The sequence below is a fragment of the Eriocheir sinensis genome, unplaced genomic scaffold (genome assembly GCF_024679095.1).
Source record: "Eriocheir sinensis breed Jianghai 21 unplaced genomic scaffold, ASM2467909v1 Scaffold286, whole genome shotgun sequence".
Classification (NCBI taxonomy): Eukaryota; Metazoa; Arthropoda; class Malacostraca; order Decapoda; family Varunidae; genus Eriocheir; species Eriocheir sinensis.
The window spans coordinates 88,753-109,374 of NW_026111594.1; the positions used below are offsets into that span (position 1 = coordinate 88,753).

A 20,622-nucleotide genomic window follows, 5' to 3' on the forward strand; every position below is an offset into this window, starting at 1 on the left:
AATAACAACAACAATAACGCTACAACCAGAAGACGAACATGAAAAGAAAAAAAAAACAAGAGAAAAAGAAAAAAAAGAGGAAATGGAAGACAAAGAACAAAATAGTAGAAACAAAAGCAAAAAAAAAAAAAAAAAAAAGAACAGAACAAGAACCATCTATATGGTGGAGAAGATGAGGAACAACAAGAAAGGTAAATGAAGGATACGAAGATCAACGGATAAAGAAGAACAAAAAACAAGAACGGAGAAAGAAGATAAGGACAACAACAACTTGAGATTCAGAGGGAAAATAATGAGAGGCCAGGAGAGAGGTCAACTTCGAAAGGAGAGATGTCTCGATACTCACCTCTTCAAAGAGCTAAAGTTGTAGGCAGGAGGCGAGGGAAGGCTGTTCCAGAGATTACCAGCGGAAGAGATGAAAAAACAAAGATGGGAATTTGACAGCATAGGGACGAGGAGATAGGAGGAGACAGACTGGGTACAGATTACAGGAGGAGTCAGACAGGGGTGTGTCCTGTCGCCAGACTTCTTTTCTCTAAACCAGTGTTATTCACTAATTTTTGCAAGAGAGCCACTTTGGTTAAACACATTGATTTAGAGAGCCGCAGCTACTGCAAGTTAGCGTAACTCAACTAATTAAATTAAGTAGTACTGGGCTGCAAGTGCAATATAGTAAATGAGAAAAATTTGACATGGTAATATTAGCCTACATGTCTTGTTATTAATAGCAAAATAAAGACCACACTTACCTAATGCTGTGATGAGCGGAAGTGTGCTAGCTGTTGCTTAACTCTTGTCATGGATGTTAGAATGTTGTCGCTTACTGTGACTTTGTCTTCCATCTCACCTCATGAAAATATATATCTTTCTTGATAAATTATTAAATTATTTTTCTATGTATTTTTTTTATTAATTAATTTATATATTTTTCGAGAGCCGTGAATTGAGTCATTGCGAGCCGCCAGCGGCTCGCGAGCCGCGCAATGAATACCACTGCTCTAAACGATCAACGAGTGATAAAAGAATTGGAAGGTATAGATGGAATTTTAATTGGAGGTAGAAATGTTAACAATATAAAGTATGTAGACGACACTGTACTTTTGGCTGACTCAGAGGAGAAACTACAAGCACTGGTGAACAGGATACAGGAGAGTTGTGAGAGAAAAGGGCTAAAAATCAATGGCAGTAAAACGGTGGTTATGGTGGTTACAAAGAAAAAGCAAATTTCGAGTGGGGATACGGATTGGTGAAAGGCTTATTGAGCAAGTATAAAAATTTAATTACCTTGGGAGCATGATTAGTGAAGACGGAGGAAGTGAGAAGGAAATAGGCAGGAGAATATGTATAGCAAAGATGGCATTCGGAAATATGAGGAAACTGCTGAATAATTTGAGTATGAATATGGAAATGCGATTGAGATTATTAAAATGTTTTGTGTGGTCAACTTTACTATATGGTTGCGAAACATGGACAATTATGGCAAATACAAAGAAAAAGATAGACGCGGCGGACATGTGTGTTTAAGGAGAATGTTGAGAATTCCCTGGACAGACAGTGTGACAAACCAGGAAGTTCTGCGAAGAGCAGCAGTAGATAGGCAATTAACGAAAAGTATGAGAAGGCGACAACTAAAGTTTCTGGGTCATGTGCTAAGAAGGAGAGGACTAGAAAGTGACTGCTTGCTTGGAAGAGTGGAAGGAAGAGGAGCAAGAGGACGTCAAATAATTAAATTTATGGATAGCCTGCTACAAGACATGGATGGAAGACACAGTGTGGCAGAAGTTACGAGAATGGCTGATGATGGGGAGAGATGGAGGTCCGTGATCGCCGACGTCTTAAGACTGGCACCTCGGTAAAGGTAAAGGACGCACCGTAAGCCTTCTAAGCAGTGGCGTACCGGGGGGGCATGCCTCCCCCCTTTTGCAAAGAAAAATAATAATGAATAAATAAATGTTACGGGAAGATAATAGGAATATGTATATTAGTATTACGATTACGAATGTGTGTGTGTGTGTGTGTGTGTGTGTGTGTGTGTGTGTGTGTGTGTGTAATTGAGAGTTCAGTGACACCGAGTGACCGAGTTATTTCCCCTTTGGTTTTGGTTTGAGTTAATGGTAGGATATAAGGTTTGCTCTGAGTGAAAAAAAAGTAAGGCGTTAAATGATGGGCTCATAAAAATGTGTGTAGAGTGCTGCGATGTCAAGCTGTCAACTGGCGGACGGGTGTTTGTAGCGGGTGACAGGAAGAAGAGGAATACGAGATTGGGATGGCTCTGGCAGAGAGAGAGAGAGAGATTGGGAGAGCACGAAAGTCGTAAGTGTGCCTTCTCTCCTTCTTGCCTCTCAATTACTTGATTTTAGGTGTAAGGTACAGTCAAAGTGATTGGAGGACTATATAATTATACTGTAGAGGCAGCAAGTGAACTTGTCTGGTGACAGTGGTGAGTATGAAATGAAGCAATCAGTGGTCATCAGAAACATAATTAAGGCAAACCCTCCAACACCAAATGGCATGCTCCTCCCTTCTCCTTTGTTGTTTTACTTGCAACAATAAACTATATCAATCAATCATCAATCATAGGAATACTATCGAAGAGCTATTTTTCTCCCATTTTCGGACACTGCTATAGCACAACTCAGGGAAAGGTTTGCATCTGAACACATTAGGAGTTTTTGTTGGGAAATCTAAGTATCGTTAGTTTTGTGGGTGGGACATTTTTTAGCCTGAAATCGGGAAAAATGAGCAGCTGAGTACGACACTTTGGCAACGTTGCGAGCAGCGTTGCCATATTGTCGTACTCAGAACATCGCATTTTCCTGTTTCTGACCCATAACAATTGCAGATAAACATCGATAATTAACCATCTGAACTCTAATTGTGAATGTATATCGTTATCAGTGTAGGCTCGGCAGTTTTGGGCCTCAAGCAGAAGAAAAAGCTATGCCCAGTACGACAATATGGTAACGCTGGCTGTGAAATTGCGACTCTGCGAGTCAGTCAGTGCTCCGTCCGCCACCAGCGAGGTTGGACGTACGGCCGTGCTCTCCCTCCTCCTCTACCACCTGAGTATTCCTGGCGGGCAGCGATGGGCAAGCAGAAGAGACGCAACGCCTTCTTCTACTTCATGATGGCCGAGAAACCCGAGGTGGAGAAGCGGCTCAAGAGAAAGGTGATGGCCAAGCTGGTGACGGCGGAGTGGCAGGTGAGGTGCCGCATGGCACTTACTGGTTCCTCCTTTATTCTTCCCTCCCTCCTTCCTTCCCCCGTGCCTGTCTTATCTAGGAATAAATAATAGGGAATTAAGAGGACTTCTTATGATGTCCCCCACCTCTTAGGACTAGTTAGCCAGTATCTTAATCAAATCAAGGTGTCTGTCATAACGCGCTTTAAAAGTGGCTATTGTGGGGCAGTTACCACACTCTCATTGTCATCAGGGTTGTGTGGGCTGCCGGGTGCTCCGGTAAGGGCGATTAGGCGAGGTGTGGCACTGTTACGTAAGACTTGCAATCGAGCTTCAAGGGTTCATGGCGCGGGTTCATGGCAGCGCTGACGTGCTTACCTAGCGAAGATAGAGTCGGACTGGGGTGCTGAAGGGGGCCGTGCCATCTAGTGGCTGGAGGGGGCCCGGGCCCATATAAGCTAAAATATCAAAATATTCAAATAATACACATTGGCATGGGTTTAGTCCAGGGGCCCATGTGTCATGCCCCGGGATTTTCTTTTTCTATTTCCTCTATTTCCCAACACGTCCTCTGCGTGTATCGAAACACACGAGAAATTAATCAAGACAAGGTGTGGGTATTCGCCGGCTGCCTGGGATTGAACCCGCAACCAACGTGACGGGAGAGCCACTCCTTACCGAGTCGGCCGAAAAGGTACCCCGCTGGCTAAGTGGGTTATGGGAGGCTCGTTCATCAGGCATAGTTGCCGCACTACACATGTACCTTGGGGGGCCCATGTGCCATTGACAGTTAACTTAGCATATAAGTTGTGATCAATATTGAAAATTTAATGAATTAAAATATGTGGGTCCTGCAGAGCGCTTCGGCGGAAGTGGGACCAGATAAATAAGAAACACGACTAAGTACATTGGCACACGGGCACATAGGCCAGTCCGACCCTGAGTGAAGATGCTTACCCAGTGAAGGTATAAGAGGCAAGAGAGTCATAAGGGCCTGGTGCCTCTTCTCTGTTTCTGTTCAACCTCAACCTGGTCATATCTGTTCTTAACCCGGTGGTAGCAGCGGGGATCATGTTTCTTAAAGGCCCCTCCAAGCGAATTAATGAAAAAAAATCATCACTCACGCAAACCATTTCATAATATATATCAACGCATTTGTGATCAGTTTATGCTTCATCTATTTTTGGGGGGTTATGTCATGGCAAAAATTTGGCCCGTTGCTGGTACACGGTAAAGCCACAAATTTGGCCCGTCGCTGCTACCGGGTTAAACATATTCACACTAGTGCTGGTGATTACATGTTCAATGAGGCTGTTCCACTTGTTAGTAATCCTCAGGGTTGGCATTAACCCCCCCCCCAAAAAAAAAAAAAAATAAAAAAAAACAGCCAGCCAGGCCGGGAACTCACAGGCACAGGTGGGCAGCACAAGTCGGAAAACATACACTCCATAAAATGCTTGCTTGCACCCTTGACTCCCAGTGGCACCAACCAACGCCTTCCATTATTATTGTATCAGAATATTGGTAAACATTAGAAAAAATAAATGCATTTCATATGTTACACTCCCATTGAAAATTATGATATGTTTTTTTACGCATACATGTTTTCAAGAGAGAAATAGGTTGTCTTAAAATATATAGATTTTTATATCCTGTATATGAGAGAGAGAGAGAGAGAGAGAGAGAGAGAGAGAGAGAGAGAGAGAGAGAGTCTAACCAAGATAGCCAGCCAAACAGAGCATAAGATATGTACAACATATGCACACCTAAAAAGTAGACTTTCATGTGTTATATAATGAATTAGCTTGCGTGAGTCCCCCATCCAGTACATTGTCCCGTCCACTAGGCTCAGCCAAGCAATAGGTCTGGCTTGGCCCGCTCAGGCATCACACATATCAGGCTGCATTGAGTTCATTGTATGCTGCATATCATGGTATTACATGTATATCCATAAGATGTTTAATTCAAGGATTATGAGTGCTTGAAGAACAGCTATTTGTGGCCCAAACTCCCCCCTGAGTGAGCCCTTGTGGTCAAAACACCCGCCCTTCAGGGGTTCAAGATCATGTGGGATGTGCTCACTACTCCAGGTCTTAGATGAATTGTATGTTTTTAATCAGTTTCTCATATTCCAACTTTGCCCTGAGAGTCAGTTTTTTACCTAGTTTTTAACCCGTCCGCTGCGATTGGCACGGATTTGGCTTTCACTGGTAGCCTGGTAAAGTATAGTCCCAGGTCTTTCTCTGCCTCTGTGGTGGATAGTGGAGTGTTTCCCATGTGGTATTGGTGTGCTGGATATCCCTTCACTGGTAGCCTGGTTAAATACACTCCCAGGTCTTTCTCTGCCTCTGTGGTGGATAGTGGAGTGTTTCCCATGTGGTATTGGTGTGCTGGATATCCCTTCACTGGTAGCCTGGAAACATATAGTCCCAGGTCTTTCTCTGCCCCTGTGGTGAATTGTAGAGTGTTTCCCGTGTGGTATTGGTGTGCTGGATATCCCTTCACTGGTAGCCTGGTAAAGTATAGTCCCAGGTCTTTCTCTGCCTCTATGGTGGATAGTGGAGTGTTTCCCATGTGGTATTGGTGTGCTGGATATCCCTTCACTGGTAGCCTGGTAACGTATGGTCCCAGGTCTTTCTGTGCCTCTGTGGTGGAAAGTGGAGTGTTTCCCATGTGGTATTGGTGTGCTGGATATCCCTTCACTGGTAGCCTGGTTACATACACTCCCAGGTCTTTCTCTGCCTCTGTGGTGGATAGTGGAGTGTTTCCCATGTGGTACTGGTGTGCTGGATATCCCTTCACTGGTAGCCTGGTAACATACACTCCCAGGTCTTTCTCTGCCTCTGTGGTGGATAGTGGAGTGTTTCCCATGTGGTATTGGTGTGCTGGATATCCCTTCACTGGTAGCCTGGGAACATATAGTCCCAGGTCTTTCTCTGCCCCTGTGGTGAATTGTGAAGTGTTTCTCATGTGGTATTGGTGTGCTGGATATCCCTTCACTGGTAGCCTGGGAACATATCGTCCCAGGTCTTCCTCTGCCTCTGTGGTGGATAGTGGAGTGTTTCCCATGTGGTATTGGTGTGCTGGATATCCCTTCACTGGTAGCCTGGTAACATACACTCCCAGGTCTTTCTCTGCCTCTGTGGTGGATAGTGGAGTGTTTCCCATGTGGAACTGGTGTGCTGGATATCCCTTCACTGGTAGCCTGGTAACATACACTCCCAGGTCTTTCTCTGCCTCTGTGGTGGATAGTGGAGTGTTTCCCATGTGGTATTGGTGTGCTGGATATCCCCTCCCAAGGTGCAGGACTTTACATTTTTCTTCATTGAATTGTAGCAGCCACTTTTTGTTCCATTCCTGTAGTTGGTGATGTCTTCTGGTAGGAAATCCACAGTCAAGGGGCTAAGCAGAATTTTCCAGGCTTTTTTTCCCCGATGCAAATAGCTATAACCTGAGCGGGGTGATGAATGTACCCTCTTTACCCCCCTCCCACAGGCACTCCCGAAGGAACAGTGGAGGAAGTACCAGCTGATGACCGGAGAAAGCAGGGAGAGGCTGGAGTGCCGAGGGGTGCCGCTGTGGTGCCTGTACGAGGCGGCCCGGGAGGAAAAGCACCAGGCCGAGGAGATGAAGAGGGACATTGCCGACTTGGTGGACATGTACCGGATGGGCAATGGTGTCTGGTGTGTGCGTGCGAGTGTATGCATACATGTGTGTGTGTGTGTGTGTGTGTGTGTGTGTGTGTGTGTGTTTACCTAGTTGTGACATATGGGAAAAGAGCTATGCTGGTGCTGTCCCGTCTCCATATCCACTCTTATCCAATTTTTCCTTAACCTGGTGGTAGCAGCGGGGATCATGTTTCTTAATGGTCCCTCCAAGCGAGAAAAATGAGAAAAAATCACCCCTCATACAAACCATTTCATAATATATATCAAAGCATTTGTGATCAGTTTATGTATCATCTATTTTTGGGGGTTTATATCATGGCACAAATTTTGGCCCGTCACTGCTACACGGTAAAGCCACAAATTTGGCCCGTTGCTGCTACTGGGTTAAATTGACCTCTCTTTTGGACACTCCTCTGAGCGCTTTTTGTGGGAGCAGCAAATAGCAGGCTTTTTTTTCATTAGTGTTTCTTTTTTTTTTTGCCCTTGAGCTGCTTCCTCTGCTGTAAAAAAAGAGAAAGTATATAATCCCTGTGATCACTGCTCCTCATCCTCACATGGAAATACCAGCAACTAGAACAATGCAACTCACACCAATCCTTAATTTGTTCCCTTCCTCAACCTTCCCCGCAGCCATCGTGCTGCCTCGGCCAGGAAGCACTCGTTGGAGACTCACAAGCTGCTGGGTGAATCGGAGGAATTCGGGAACAGCCTTGAGGAAACTGCCGAGAATCTGAAGCAGCTCTTGTCCAAGGTGAGGTGTTAGTGACGGGGTGCAGGCCTCCCATAGTTCCCAGTGTGTTGATTTACGATGTTTTGCATATACAGGTAACTCTGGATTTACGCGAGTATTGTGAAGAGGTCATTGCGTAAATCCAAAACACTGTAGTAAATCCAACAAGAGGTAGGTTTGTATTGCCTCCTGTATCACTCTGACTCCTCTCCCTCTCGTGGTTCCTCCTCTGGCTGCCCTGCCCCTCGTGGTAGCACTGCAGCGAGGGTGTTGTTGTTGTTGTTGAGTAGCGTGGGTACTGTATTGCTGTTCAAGTGGCGCGCGGGAAGAACTGAGCTCAGCTGTGTGACCGTGTGAGTCCAGTTGCTTGAGACATCTGAAGGACACTCCAGAAAATATCGCGTATAAAAGAAAAAAAATGTGTTAATTAAACATTTATTTTGATTTTGGACCACGCGTTATTTCAAAAACGCGTAAACCAAACTCGCATAAATCTAGAGTTACCTGTATTAACTCTCATGACCTATACAGTGATGATGCTCCCAGCCAGGACTGGGATGAGGACGTCCCTGTCCACACCCTGCAGCGCAACAAGCATACCACATGTTGAACACTGTCACAGGTGGGTGCTCAAACACTGAAGGTTTGAACAAGACAAATAGAAAAGAATATACACGGAAAGTTCTTGAGAGAGAGAGAGAGAGAGAGTCGAGTTAGAGCAGTAAATAGAGGGAGAAAGAAGAGTTAAAGAGATAGAAATGAAGAGGAAGGGGGTATGGATCAACTTTCTCTCTCTCTCTCTCTCTCTCTCTCTCTCTCTCTCTCTCTCTCTCTCTCATATACAGGATATAAAAATCTATATATTTTAAGACAACCTATTGAATGCATCTTGTAAATTAATATAACAGAAATAGTAATGTTGAATCTCTCTCTCTCTCTCTCTCTCTCTCTCTCTCTCTCTCTCTCTCTCTCTCTCTCTCTCTCTCCCCCCCCAAAGGTCAAGATCTTATCCCCGGACCTGCTGTACCGGTTGATGTACTTGGCGGCAGTGAGTGACATCCCCCTGTCCATGGCCACTGACATGCTGGAAGAGTGTGGCCTGGACTACCTCCCCAACACAGCCTGCTCGGTGAGTCCCTGGCATGTTAGTCCTGTATATTTAACCCGGTAGCAGTGGGGATCATGATTCTTAATGGTAGCATATGAGAGGAAGGGACAGGTGTTGGGACTGTGTGGCAGAGCAGAGGGGAGGAAAGGACCCACGGAATTGAACGCCCAGACTATATGAAATGGTTTGACTATACTAGAATTCTTACAGTAGCATCATTAAGCCATGTATGTACGCAAACTAAACATTATTTAAGATATTTACAACAGAATGGAATGAAAGTGTGTGTGTGTGTGTGTGTGTGTGTAATTCAGCTCTTGGTCTACTGCGGATCAGCCAGCCAGCCGTTCCCCTACGGAAGAGCACAGAGCTCGTAGTACCAATCTTTGGGCAGGGCTGAGACCACTCACACACAACACACCGCCACAACGAGGTCACAACTCCTTGCCTGACGTCGCATACACTGCTAGGTGAACAGGGGCTACACGTGAAAGACCCAACTCATCTTCACCCGGCCGGGGAATTGAACCCCGGCCCTTCTGGTTGTGAGGCAGACGCTCTACCCACTGAACTACCGGGCCGTGGGTTGTGGGCTGTGGGTGAGTTGTGGGCATTTCCAGGGTTAGTTTTGTGCCCCTGGTGGTAGTGTGACCCTTCCTCTGTACTGTGTGCGTGCGTGTGTGTGTGTGTGTGTGTATCACAGCCTAGTTCAGACTTCTTCAAAGCATGCATTGTGTTCAAGTGATATACAAGCAAGCATATTAACCCAGCAGCAGCGACGGGCAAAATTTGTGCCATGATATAATTATACCCCCCAAAATAGATGATGCATAAACTGATCACAAATGCTTTGATATATATTATGAAATGGTTTGTGTGAGGGGTGATTTTTTCTCATTTTTCTCGCTCAGAGGGACCATTAAGAAACATGATCCCCACCGACGATCTATTCACCCGTCTTTTGCAGCAGCAGCAGCAGCAGCAGCAGCGTTGAGGCGGGATGCAGCGTGCTCTGAGGCGACCCCGGGCAGGAGGCAACATGTGACCTCGAGCACCAGACCTTTTACCTCTATTCAGAAGCAGTAAGTAGCAGGCTTTTTTTTTTTTAACACCCTTTAACTGTCTCCTTTGCTGTAAAAAAAAATAATTAAAAAATACTGACTCATTGCCGTCCTGGGGTGAACAGACTGTGATCCAGGTGAACGTATTACTCGGGTAACTTATTCACTGAGGCGTGTGTTGCCGGCGAGAAAATGAGTCATCCTCACTCTGCTCCGAGTCTATTATGGAACATTATCTCTCTCTCTCTCTCTCGGCCCACATTTCGACTGCCACACACATTTGACAAGGCTTTCCTAGGAGTTGTGGGCATTTCCAGGGGTAGTCTTGTGACCCCTCCTCTGTACTGTGAACCTAAGAAAACACACATTTGACAAGGCTTTCCTAGGAGTTGTGGGCATTTCCAGGGGTAGTTTTGTGACCCCTCCTCTGTACTATGAACCTAAGGAAACACACATTTGACAAGACTTTCCTAGGAGTTGTGGGCATTTCCAGGGGTAGTTTTGTAACCCTGGTGGTAGTGTGACCCCTCCTCTGTACTGTGAACCTATGAAAACACACATTTGACCAGGCTTTCCTAGGAGTTGTGGGCATCTCCAGGGGTAGTTGTGTGACCCTGGTGGTAGTGTGACCCTTCTTCTGTACCATGAACCTAAGGGAAACACATTTGCCAAGGCTTTCCTAGGAGTTGTGGGCATTTTCAGGGGTAATTTTGTGACCCTGGTAGTAGTTTGACCCTTCTGTACTGTGAACCTAAGGAAACACATTTGACCATGCCCTTCCTAGGAGTTGTGGGCATTTCCAGGGGTAGTTTTGTGACCCTAGTAGTAGTGTGAACCTTCCTCTGTACCATGAACCTAAGCGAACACACATTTGACCAGGCTTTCCTAGGTGTTGTGGGCATTGCCAGGGGCAGTTTTGTGACCCTGGTGGCAGTTTGACCATTCCTTTGTACTATGAACCTAAAGAAACATATTTGACCAGGCTTTCCTAGGAGTTGTGGGCATTTCCAGCGGTAGTTTTGTGACCCAGGTAGTAGTTTGACCCTTCCTCTGCACTGTGAACCTAAAGAAACACACATTTGCCAAGGCTTTCTTAGGATTTGTGGGCATTTCCCAGGGTAGGTGTGTGACCCTGGTGGTAGTGTGCCCCTTCCTCTGTACCGTGAACCTAAAGAAACACACATTTGCCAAGGCTTTCTTAGGATTTGTGGGCATTTCCCGGGGTACGTGTGTGACCCTGGTGGTAGTTTGACCCTTCCTCTGTATCATGAACCTAAGGGAACACACATTTGACCAGGCTTTCCTAGGAGTTGTGGGCATTTCCCGGGGTAGTTGTGTGACCCTGGTGGTAGTGTGACCCTTCCTCTGTACTGTGAACCTAAGGAAACACACATTTCACCAGGCTTTCCTAGGAGTTGTAGGCATTTCCAGGGGTAGTTTTGTGACCCTTCCTCTGTACTGTGAACCTAAAGAAACACGTATTTGACCAGGCTTTCCTAGGAGTTGTGGGCATTTCCCGGATTAGGTGTGTGACCCTGGTGGTAGTGGGACACTTCCTCTGTACTGTGAACCTAAAGAAACACACATTTGACAAGGCTTCCCTAGGAGTTGTGGGCATTTCCCGGGTTAGGTGTGTGACCCTTCCTCTGTACCGTGAAACAAGGAAACACACATTAGAACTCAACCCACCTCCGTTTTGGCCTTGGGAGGTGGTTGGTGTGAAGGTCTGAACCAGGCTCACCAGCAGGGACTTGGCACGACGCACATTATAACTTGTGACTATAATTCAGCGTCTAACTGCTGCTGCTGCGGAGGTCATAACTTTGGTGTGTCAGAATTTTTGTGTGTGTGTGAGGAGGAGGAAGAGGAAGGAAGATTATAGATTTTTCCTTTTCAGATGTGGAGGTATCTCTCTCTCTCTCTCTCTCTCTCTCTCTCTCTCTCTCTCTCTCTCTCTCTCTCTCTCTCTCTCTCTCTCTCTCTCTCTCTCTCTCTCTCTCTCTCTCTCTCTCTCAGGAATGAGAAAATACAGATTAATTTTATATACTCTTATTATTATTATTATTATTATTATTATTATTATTATTATTACAGATCGTGTAACTGATGGAGGCTGGCACAGGAAGTTGCTGATATGTGGTAGGTTACTGTTGTCTCTTTCAACCATGATTTCTGCCAGTCTACCACAATCTACCAGGGTCTAACCACCACACAATATTTGCCCAACATCCCTCTACCAGTCTACCACAATTCAATCATCAGTCATCACAAGTTCAACCCCAAAAACTCAACTTGTTCAAAACTTTTTCAACTCTGTAACCCCAGAATGTCAACACAAGACCTGACATTCAACCACAATTTCTACCACAATCTACCGGGACCTAACCACCATATATCTTTTCAGGGCTATGGCTGACTGGCTGGTGCTGTCTGGTCACTCAGCTCAGCAAGGGACTGGAAGCTGGAACTCTCTCTCTCTCTCTCTCACAAAAAAAAGTAACGTAAAAGTGTATAAGGTCCATTGAAAAGAAGAGAGAGAGAGAGCCATCTCATCCTCTCTCTCCCCTCAACATCCAGGCGGCATCTTGGGAGGGGAGGGGAGGGGAAGAGAAGAGAAGGGAAGGGAAGGGAAGGGAAGGGAAGGGAAGAATACAAATAGTTCACTGGTGGACAGAGGAAAGAAACAAGGAAGAAGAAGAAGAAGAGTAGTAGGTTTAAATATATCCGTTGTAATATATATTTCCAAACTTTATTAGTCTTCTCTTTATAGAAATACAGAGAGAGACAGTTAGTTCCATCTCTCTCTCTCTCTCTCTCTCTCTCTCTCTCTCTCTCTCTCTCTCTCTCTCTCTCTCTCTCTCTCTCTCTCTCTCTCATCTCTGCCCTTCAATTAATCTCCCTCCATCTTCTCCCCAACAGGACTCTTCTCCCCCAGCATCCAGGCAGCATCTTGAAGGCCTGACTGGTTCCCTCGGCTCAGTGGTCTCGTCTCTGTCTCCCTCCCTGCAAGAGTCTGGCAGAGTTTAGTGCCAAGAATGTGTGTGTGTGTGTGTGTGTGTGTGTGTGTGTGTGTGTGTGTGTGTGTGTGTGTGTGTGTGTGTCTCTCTCTCTCTCTCTCTCTCTCTCTCTCTCTCTCTCTCTCTCTCTCTCTCTCTCTCTCTCTCTCTCTCTCTCTCAGCTCCCAGGCCCCACAGGGTGTCCCCCCCCCAGTGTGTTGACAACCCCCACAGACACATAAGGAACCCCCCCCCCCCTCTCTCTCTCTCTCTCTCTGCAAGAAGTGTCAGTTTGCTCAATAAATAAACAAGCAATTTCTGTTTTTTTTTTTCGTCCATTCTGCAAAGTTTACAAAGACACAGACCTTGATGAAAGTGGAGATAACAAGGAAACGATGAGGAAGAGGAAAGATTAAGTTATTTTTTGGCATAGGAGGAAAGGAGGTAGACAGGAAGGAAAAGGGAGAGAAATGGAGTTGAACTGGGAGGAGGAAATGAACAAAACCACTAAAGTTACACTGGAGAAACACACAGAGTGGAGATAGGAGAGGAATGAAAAGGAGGAGGAGGAAAAGGAAAGAGTAAGCTATTTTTTGGTGTAGGAGAAAAGGAGGAAGAGGTTGTGGAAAGTGGAGGAAAATGGACTTGAACTTGGAGGAGGAAATGAATGAAACCACCAAAATTATGCCAGAGAAATACACAGACCTTGATAAAAGTGGAGATAACAGGGAAATGAAAAGGATGAGGAGGAAGAGGAAGATGGGAGGAGGAAGAGGAAAGATTAAGCTATTTTTTGGTATAGGAGGAAGAGAGGAAGGAAAAGGGAGAAAAATGGACTTGAACTTGGAGGAGGAAATAATGAAACCACCAAAATCACATTGGAGAAATACACAGACCTTGATAAAAGTGGAGATGGGAGAGGAACGAAGAGGAGGAGGAAGAAGCAGAAGACAGGGGGAGGAAGAGGAAAGATTAAGCAATTTTTTGGGCATAGGAGGAAAGAGGAAGAGGTAGAGAAAACAGGAGAAAAATGGAGGAAAGTGTGGAAAGAAATGACCTGTTCTTGAGGCAGCCCCTGACCTGACGTAGCCTGGGACCTGAGCATACACAGGGGGTGCGTTGCTTCACTCACCCACCACCTTCATGCATTTTCCCCTAAGCCATGAGGTGCGTGGGTGTCCCCCTGGTGGTCACCTGGGCTCACTGGAGGGCTGAGTCTGGTCTCATCTCGGCTCCTTCCCTGCAAGAACCATCGCAGAGTTAGTGTGTGTGTGTGTGTGTGTGTGTGTGTCAACTTCAAGTGCCAATATCTCGGTAAGCACAAGAGTTAGGAACACAAGATTCCAACACAAGATGCTCCTAACACTCACCTACAACACCTATAACTGGCAGTGCTCATAACCTTATAGTTCATGAAATATCTGTACTTAGCTAAAAACTTTCCAACACAAAAATATCCAAAATTCGATGACAACTACAACTCTAATAACTGCCAATATCTCAGAATCCACAACAGTTAGGAACACAATATTCTGACACAAGATGCTCCTTACACTCACCTACAACGCCTGTAACTGGCAGTGCTCATAACCTTATAGTTCATGAAATATCTGTACTTAGCTAAAAACTTTCCAACACAAAAATATCCAAAATTCAATGACAACTACAACTCTAATAACTGCCAATATCTCAGAATCTACAACAGTCAGGAACACAATATTCTGACACAAGATGCTCCTACCACTCACCTACAATGCCTGTAACTGGCAGTGCTCATAACCTTATAGTTCAGGAGGGTTTAATTATTTTCAACTTAAAAATCATGCCAAAAATGACCTCAATTTAACTCTAGCTCTAAATTCAACTGCCAATATCTCAGAATCCACATCTGTTACAAACACAACATTCTAACACAAGAAGAGAGGGAGCTGTTGTATAACCTGGTGTTAATGGGAGGAGGAGTTTAGGGCGGGGAAGAGGGCTGAGGGTGAAAAAGACAAAGGTCGTGGCGATGATAGGAATGGAGAGTGGCGGGAGATATCCGTGAAGAGGGAGTGTGCAGGAGGTGGTGTCATGGGAGGTGTTCGGGTGTAGGAGACGTGCATGGAGCTGGTGCAGCCTTCCCTTGTGTTGGAGGACAGAGGCGGAAGTGTGGATGGTGACGCCCTGTAGTGGACACCTGGGGATGTCATACAGAGGAGCAGTGAGAGGCAGGACAGCTTGTGCTTGGAAGAGTGCAGGGAACTGGCAGGCTTACTAGTCAACCAGAATATCCCGCCTGGCAGCAGTGAGAGGCAGGACAGCTTGTGCTTGGAAGAGTGGAGGGAACTGGCAGGCTTACTAGTGAACCAGAATATCCCACCTGGCAGCACAGGTGTGTGTGTGTGTGTGTGTGTGTGCGGGGCAGAGACCTGGGCTGGCAGGAAACAGCTGGAGGCACTAGTGTGGTGTGAGAATGCTGAGATACTTGATGGCAATCACATGGCTACATCACAATAAACTCAAGGTTTAAAAGAGCAGTCACGCAAATAAGAACATACCCTGGTGCTGATTGTGATAGCGATCACAACCCAGTAATAGCCACCATCAAAGTTAAACTTAAAATTCCAGGAAAAGCTAATGTGAAACAGAGAAGAGATTTGAAGATACTGAAAGATCCACAAGTTAAAGAAATGTATAGAATTGAAGTTAGAAATAAGTATGAAGCATTACAGGATGACATGGACAATGGACCGGAGAGATTGTGGCAAAACATCCAGGAGGCTATTGCGGAAGGAAACAGCAAACATGTCCCAAATGTCAAGAAAAAGCCGTGGATGACCCAGACAATTCTGGATAAAATGGAAGAAAGGAGGATGAATAAGAATAATGATATTGAATACAACAGATTGAATAGGGAAGTCAAGAAACTCTGCAACAAAGCCAAGGAAGAATGGACTAATACCCAGTGTGAGGAGTTGGAAGACCTCGGAAGGCGTGACCAACAAAGAATGTATGAGAAGATCAAGGAAATGACAGGCAAACGAAAAAGTAAGAGAGGTACAGCAATAAAAGCAGAAGATGGAACTGTATTAATGGATATAGAGTCTATTAAAGAGAGATGGAAACAATATGTGGAGGATCTGTTTGAAGATGAGAGACCTGATTTAGAGGAGGATGACGCAATAGAACCCAGCATTCCGATAATCCGACAGGAAGTAGAAAATGCTATAAGACAAATGAAGCGTGGCAAAGCCGTGGGGGACGATGGAGTGGCGGTGGAGATGCTGGAGGCCTTGGGGGAATCGGGGTGGACGTATTGACCAGCTTAGCAAATAAAATTTATGACAGGGAAGAGATTGTGGATCAAATGACGAAATCTACCTTTATTACAATCCCAAAAGTACCTGGAACATCAGAGTGTAGCAAGTTCAGAACAATTAGCATCATGAACCAGATATGCAAAATTGTTCTACGAGTAGTACTGGCAAGGATAAGAGGTAAAATAAGAGAGGTAGCAGAAGAACAATACGGATTTGTGGCCGGTAAAGGCACAAGAAATGCGATATTTGTACTGCGAAACTTAGTGGAAAGAGCAATTGAGAAAAAGAAGGACGTATTTGCATGTTTTATAGATTATGAAAAAGCATTCGACAAGATAAAACATGAGGAAATGATCAACATTTTAAGCATAAGTGGCATTGACAAAAAGGATATTAACATCATCAAGAAGCTATACTGGAACCAAAAAGCAGTAATAAAGGTAGGAACCGACGAAACTGACAGCATTAAGATCAAGAGGTGTACGACAGGGATGCGTGATGTCGCCTGATCTCTTTTCCATCTACAGCGAAATTATAATGAGAGAAATAGACAAATGTGAAGGAATAAGTATAGGAGGAAGAAACATCACAAATATACGATACGCTGACGACACAGTGCTTTTGGCCGATTCAGAAGAAAGATTACAATATCTGTTAAATATATTGGTACCGGCAAGTAGAGAAAAAGGACTGCTTATTAACATCAAGAAAACGGAAACCATGGTCTTTTCAAAGAAAGCAGAACGGCCGAGAATAGACATCAGGATTAATGGAGACGTTATTAAACAAGTTGATTCATTTAATTATCTGGGAAGTACTTTGAGTGCAGACGGCAGATCGGAGAAGGAAATCAAGAGAAGAATTGCTATAGCAAAAACAAGTTTCTGGAACATGAAGAATATTTTAACAAACAGGAAATTGAGTATACCAACCAGGAAACGTGCTATAAAATGTTATGTCTGGTCAACATTGTTATATGGAGGTGAGACATGGACGATCAGTAGGAGCATGGAAAAGAGATTGGAGGCTATGGAGATGTGGTTGTGGAGAAGAATGTTGAAGGTTTCGTGGACGGAAAGGAAGACAAATGTCGAAATCTTACGTATGGCAGAAGAACAGCGAAGGTTGATGAGTGAAATAAGGGGAAGACAGCTGCAATTTGTAGGGCATGTAATGAGAAGAGACGAACTTGAGAACACTGTTCTGACCGGCATGGTGGAAGGCACTAGAGACAGAGGACGACAAATAGAGAAATACCTGGATTGGATGAGAAAACATCTACAGGCAGGAATGAACATCGCGCAAGTCCTGCAGAGAACGCGAGATAGAGAGATGTGGCGTGTCATGGTTGCCGACGTCCTGCAGGATATGGCACACCGGTAAAGGTAAAAATCACATGGCAGGATGGAATCTCAAATGAAGAAGTGGTAGGGAGGAGTGGCCTGGAGGAGTAAGGCCAGATTAAGGTGGTTTGTGAGGAGAAGAACACATCCTGAACTGAACCTTGAGGCAGAAGAGAAGGCCAAGGTGGAGGAAGATATGAGGAGGCTGAACATCACGGAGGAAATGGACAGTGGAGGAGGAGGCTCATACCCCGTCCACCACAAGGAAGAAATGGACGTTAAACGATGGTGATGATGATGATGAAGGTGATGTATTTGTAATAAGTTTATGTAAAGATGACCTACTATAAGATGCTTTCAGGTAAGGGAAATCCTTCATTAGGTACAGTTTGTGTAAGAGTGACCTGCATTTTTTAGCATTGTGGAAGCTCTTTTTGTGGGTGCACCAAACACTGCTGGAAATGTACTGTCTGCAGCCCCTATTATTGACTCCTCAGGAGACACTTCCCACACTAAAACAGCTGCACTTTATTGTTTTTCTTGGGCAAGAACAGTTTTTCAGTAAGGCACAAGCTCACTAAATTATTGTTACCCTCAGCTAGCCAACGCCGGCCAAACAATGCATGGTGACCTTACATCCCTGCCTGCCGCTGCTCTAAAGCAACTCCCTCCTACTGCCAAACACCAGGTTATCTTGGTAAATCACTCTATATATATAATAAAGCTTAACCCAACCCCTCCCTTTAGCACTCTCTGGTGAAGACAGCATTATTCCTTCCCCTCTGTGCACTCCAGGAGTCCCTCACTGGAACACAACAACAACCACTTGCTGCACTACAAGGCAAGAAAGGTCTGTCTGTACACTCCAGGAGTCCCTCACTGGAACACAACAACAACCACTTGCTGCACTATAAGGCAAGAAAGGTCTGTCTGTACACTCCAGGAGTCCCTCACTGGAACACAACAACAACAACCACTTGCTGCACTATAAGGCAAGAAAGGTCACGTCTTATCATGCTGTTTTAAGGGTCTTTTTAGTTTAGTTTTCCATAATGTTACTTACTGACCAGCAAGTGTGTCTTAGGGATCTATCTACCAGGAGACAAAAATACACACAAAACAAATCTATCTATCTATCTATTATCGAGAGAGAGAGAGAGAGAGAGAGAGAGAGAGAGAGAGAGAGAGAGAGAGAGAGAGAGAGAGAGATCCCTACAAATCTATCTGTGTCCCTCCCTCCTTTGTTCCTTCATTCTCTCCTTCCCTTTCCTCCCTCCTTCCTGCCCCTCCTACATGTATGCAAAGGAAGGAAGGAACAAACAAATAAACACACACACAAAAAAAACATTGGGAAGAAATGAAAAATTAATCAATATTACCTTGAGTCTCAATGCAGTGAGGGACTTTTCTTCCTCCTGAGCCTTCCTCTTCTTCCTCTTCTTCCTCTTCTTCTTCACACATCCTGCAGGTTGGACGAAGAGTTAGTAGTAGTAGTAGTAGTAGTAGTAGTAGTAGTAGTAGTAGTAGTAGTAGCAGCCAAGAAGCAGTGTGGTCGCCTGGATGAGATGCAGGCTGTCCTTCTCCCTCCTGAGGTCAGCCTTGGTCTGCCTGAGAGGAACCAGGTCACCTGCACCCAAAACCACCCACATTGCCGACCTGGACTTTGAGGCGACGGTGGTTGATAGTCGTATCAACCACAAGCTCGGTTAGCTTAAAAATAATATGTTTAGTAAGGTTTGTAATATTAAATAAGGATGGTTGTCGGCCACAGTCATTGGCGGGGTGGGGCCAATGAATTGTTTTGTGAAAGGATATGAGAGAATATACCGCTCACAACGCAACTCTAATAGATGGAGGCCCGTAAAAAAAAAAGTAGTAGTAGTAGTAGTAGTAGTAGTAGTAGTAGTAGTAGTAGTAGTAGTAGTAGTAGTAGTAGTAGTAGTAGTAGTAGTAGTAGTAGTAGTAGTAGTAGTAGTAGTAGTAGTAGTAGTAGTAGTAGTAGTAGTAGTAGTAGTAGTAGTAGTAGTAGTGATAGTAGTAGTAGTAGTAGTAGTAGTAGTAGTAGTAGTAGTAGTAGTAGTAGTAGTAGTAGTAGTAGTAGTAGTCCAGTCACTTTCTCACTTTATTCTGTATCTCTCTCTCTCTCTTTCTTTTTTTCAGTAGTAAATATTTTTCCTCACTATCTCACTTTTCACTATCCTTCATTTTCTCACTTTTTTCTCTCATTTTCTTATTTTTCATTGATATTTTGTTCTCACTAATTATTTATCCGCCTCCTCCTCCTCCTCTCCTTCTTCTTCCTCCTCTTCCTCAATGTCCTTGTATGCTGAAAAAATAAATAAATAAATAATTGGTAATAATAATAATATCTATGTTGTATGTCCTATCTATTACTGCAAGCTATGAAGTTGTTGAATAAAGCATGTAACAATCTATGTATCTATCAGTCTATTGTATGAAGGTTTTCTACAGCTGATAATTGCAATGTGTTAAATCTATTGCCAAGTTTGGGTTCTTCATTATGATCTATTCTACAGAGGGCACTGCAGCTGTCAATTCTTCTATTTCTCGTCCAAACACACTCTGAGTGTCATGATCTAAGGTGCTGGCTGTACTTGTCCTAACAAAATACTCACTGCAGGTCTTGTTGACTCAGAAAACTCATACGTACATGCTGCCTTGCTAAAGAGACTTTCTGTACAACATATCATTCTGTGTTGATTTATACCGTGGCTGTCATGTGTCTCAAGATGGCCTAGACTCAGGGATGTTTCTTGTTATGTGCAAACAGTTGCATAGGCCCCCCAAGCTGCCATTGTTATTATTTTTTATTATTATTATTACTAAAATGTGTGTTGTGTATCAATAGATTTACTGAATTTTCTTTATTAATCCAGAAATTCATATATTTTCAAGCATTTTGCCATATTCTCCTGAAATTTGGATCAGGCCTCCAGAACGTACATGTAGTGCTTTGCCTCCAACAAGCTGTACGCAGCGTCACCGTGTCAGGCTCAGCGTGGAGTGAGGAGTGGCGGCGACATGGCGTGGAAAAGGACAATACACCCTTCTGGTGCCCAGCAAAGAACAAAGAAGAAAGCTGAAGAAGATAAACGCTCACAGAGCAAAGTGTTGATTTCCTGCGAATGGGGAAAACTTGGCTAACCTACTGAGAAGAAACATGTACTTTGCTGCAAGCTATTCTCAAGAAAGGACGTTAAATTAATGGCAGA

The 20,622-nt window shown here is 44.5% G+C and overlaps 1 protein-coding gene and 1 long non-coding RNA gene across 8 annotated transcripts; one reads left to right on the forward strand and one right to left on the reverse strand.

Moving 5' to 3' along the window:
- Positions 1–3,025: 3,025 nt before the first annotated feature.
- On the forward strand, positions 3,026–12,230 carry LOC126991458 (uncharacterized). Of its 7 annotated transcripts, none has more exons than XM_050850215.1 (7): positions 3,026–3,202; positions 6,677–6,864; positions 7,480–7,600; positions 8,577–8,723; positions 9,661–9,769; positions 11,843–11,887; positions 12,153–12,230. In XM_050850215.1, the coding sequence occupies exons 1-5, from the start codon at positions 3,086–3,088 to the stop codon at positions 9,679–9,681; spliced, it is 594 nt and encodes a 197-aa protein (XP_050706172.1). In that variant the 5' UTR covers positions 3,026–3,085; the 3' UTR covers positions 9,682–9,769; positions 11,843–11,887; positions 12,153–12,230. The 7 variants fall into 7 exon arrangements, with proteins under 7 accessions (XP_050706172.1, XP_050706173.1, XP_050706174.1 ...); XM_050850216.1 differs by having other exon boundaries at positions 8,577–8,708; positions 9,655–9,769; XM_050850217.1 differs by having other exon boundaries at positions 8,577–8,708; positions 9,658–9,769.
- A 251-nt stretch (positions 12,231–12,481) lies between these two features.
- On the reverse strand, positions 12,482–19,652 carry LOC126991461 (uncharacterized). The gene is made up of 3 exons (XR_007745523.1): positions 18,769–19,652; positions 13,825–13,984; positions 12,482–12,751 (listed from the first exon to the last, which is right to left on the reverse strand). It is a non-coding gene; the product is annotated as an uncharacterized LOC126991461 (long non-coding RNA).
- Positions 19,653–20,622: the final 970 nt, after the last annotated feature.

Bases quoted from the DNA above. Each gene is read 5' to 3' on its own strand.
- LOC126991458 (XM_050850215.1), top strand. From the start codon at position 3,086: ATGGGCAAGCAGAAGAGACGCAACGCCTTCTTCTACTTCATGATGGCC. The intron at 3,203-6,676 runs GTGAGGTGCCGC...CCCCTCCCACAG, and splicing joins TGGTGACGGCGGAGTGGCAG to GCACTCCCGAAGGAACAGTG. The intron at 8,724-9,660 runs GTTAGTCCTGTA...TTGCAGCAGCAG, and splicing joins GCTCGGTGAGTCCCTGGCAT to CAGCAGCAGCAGCAGCGTTG.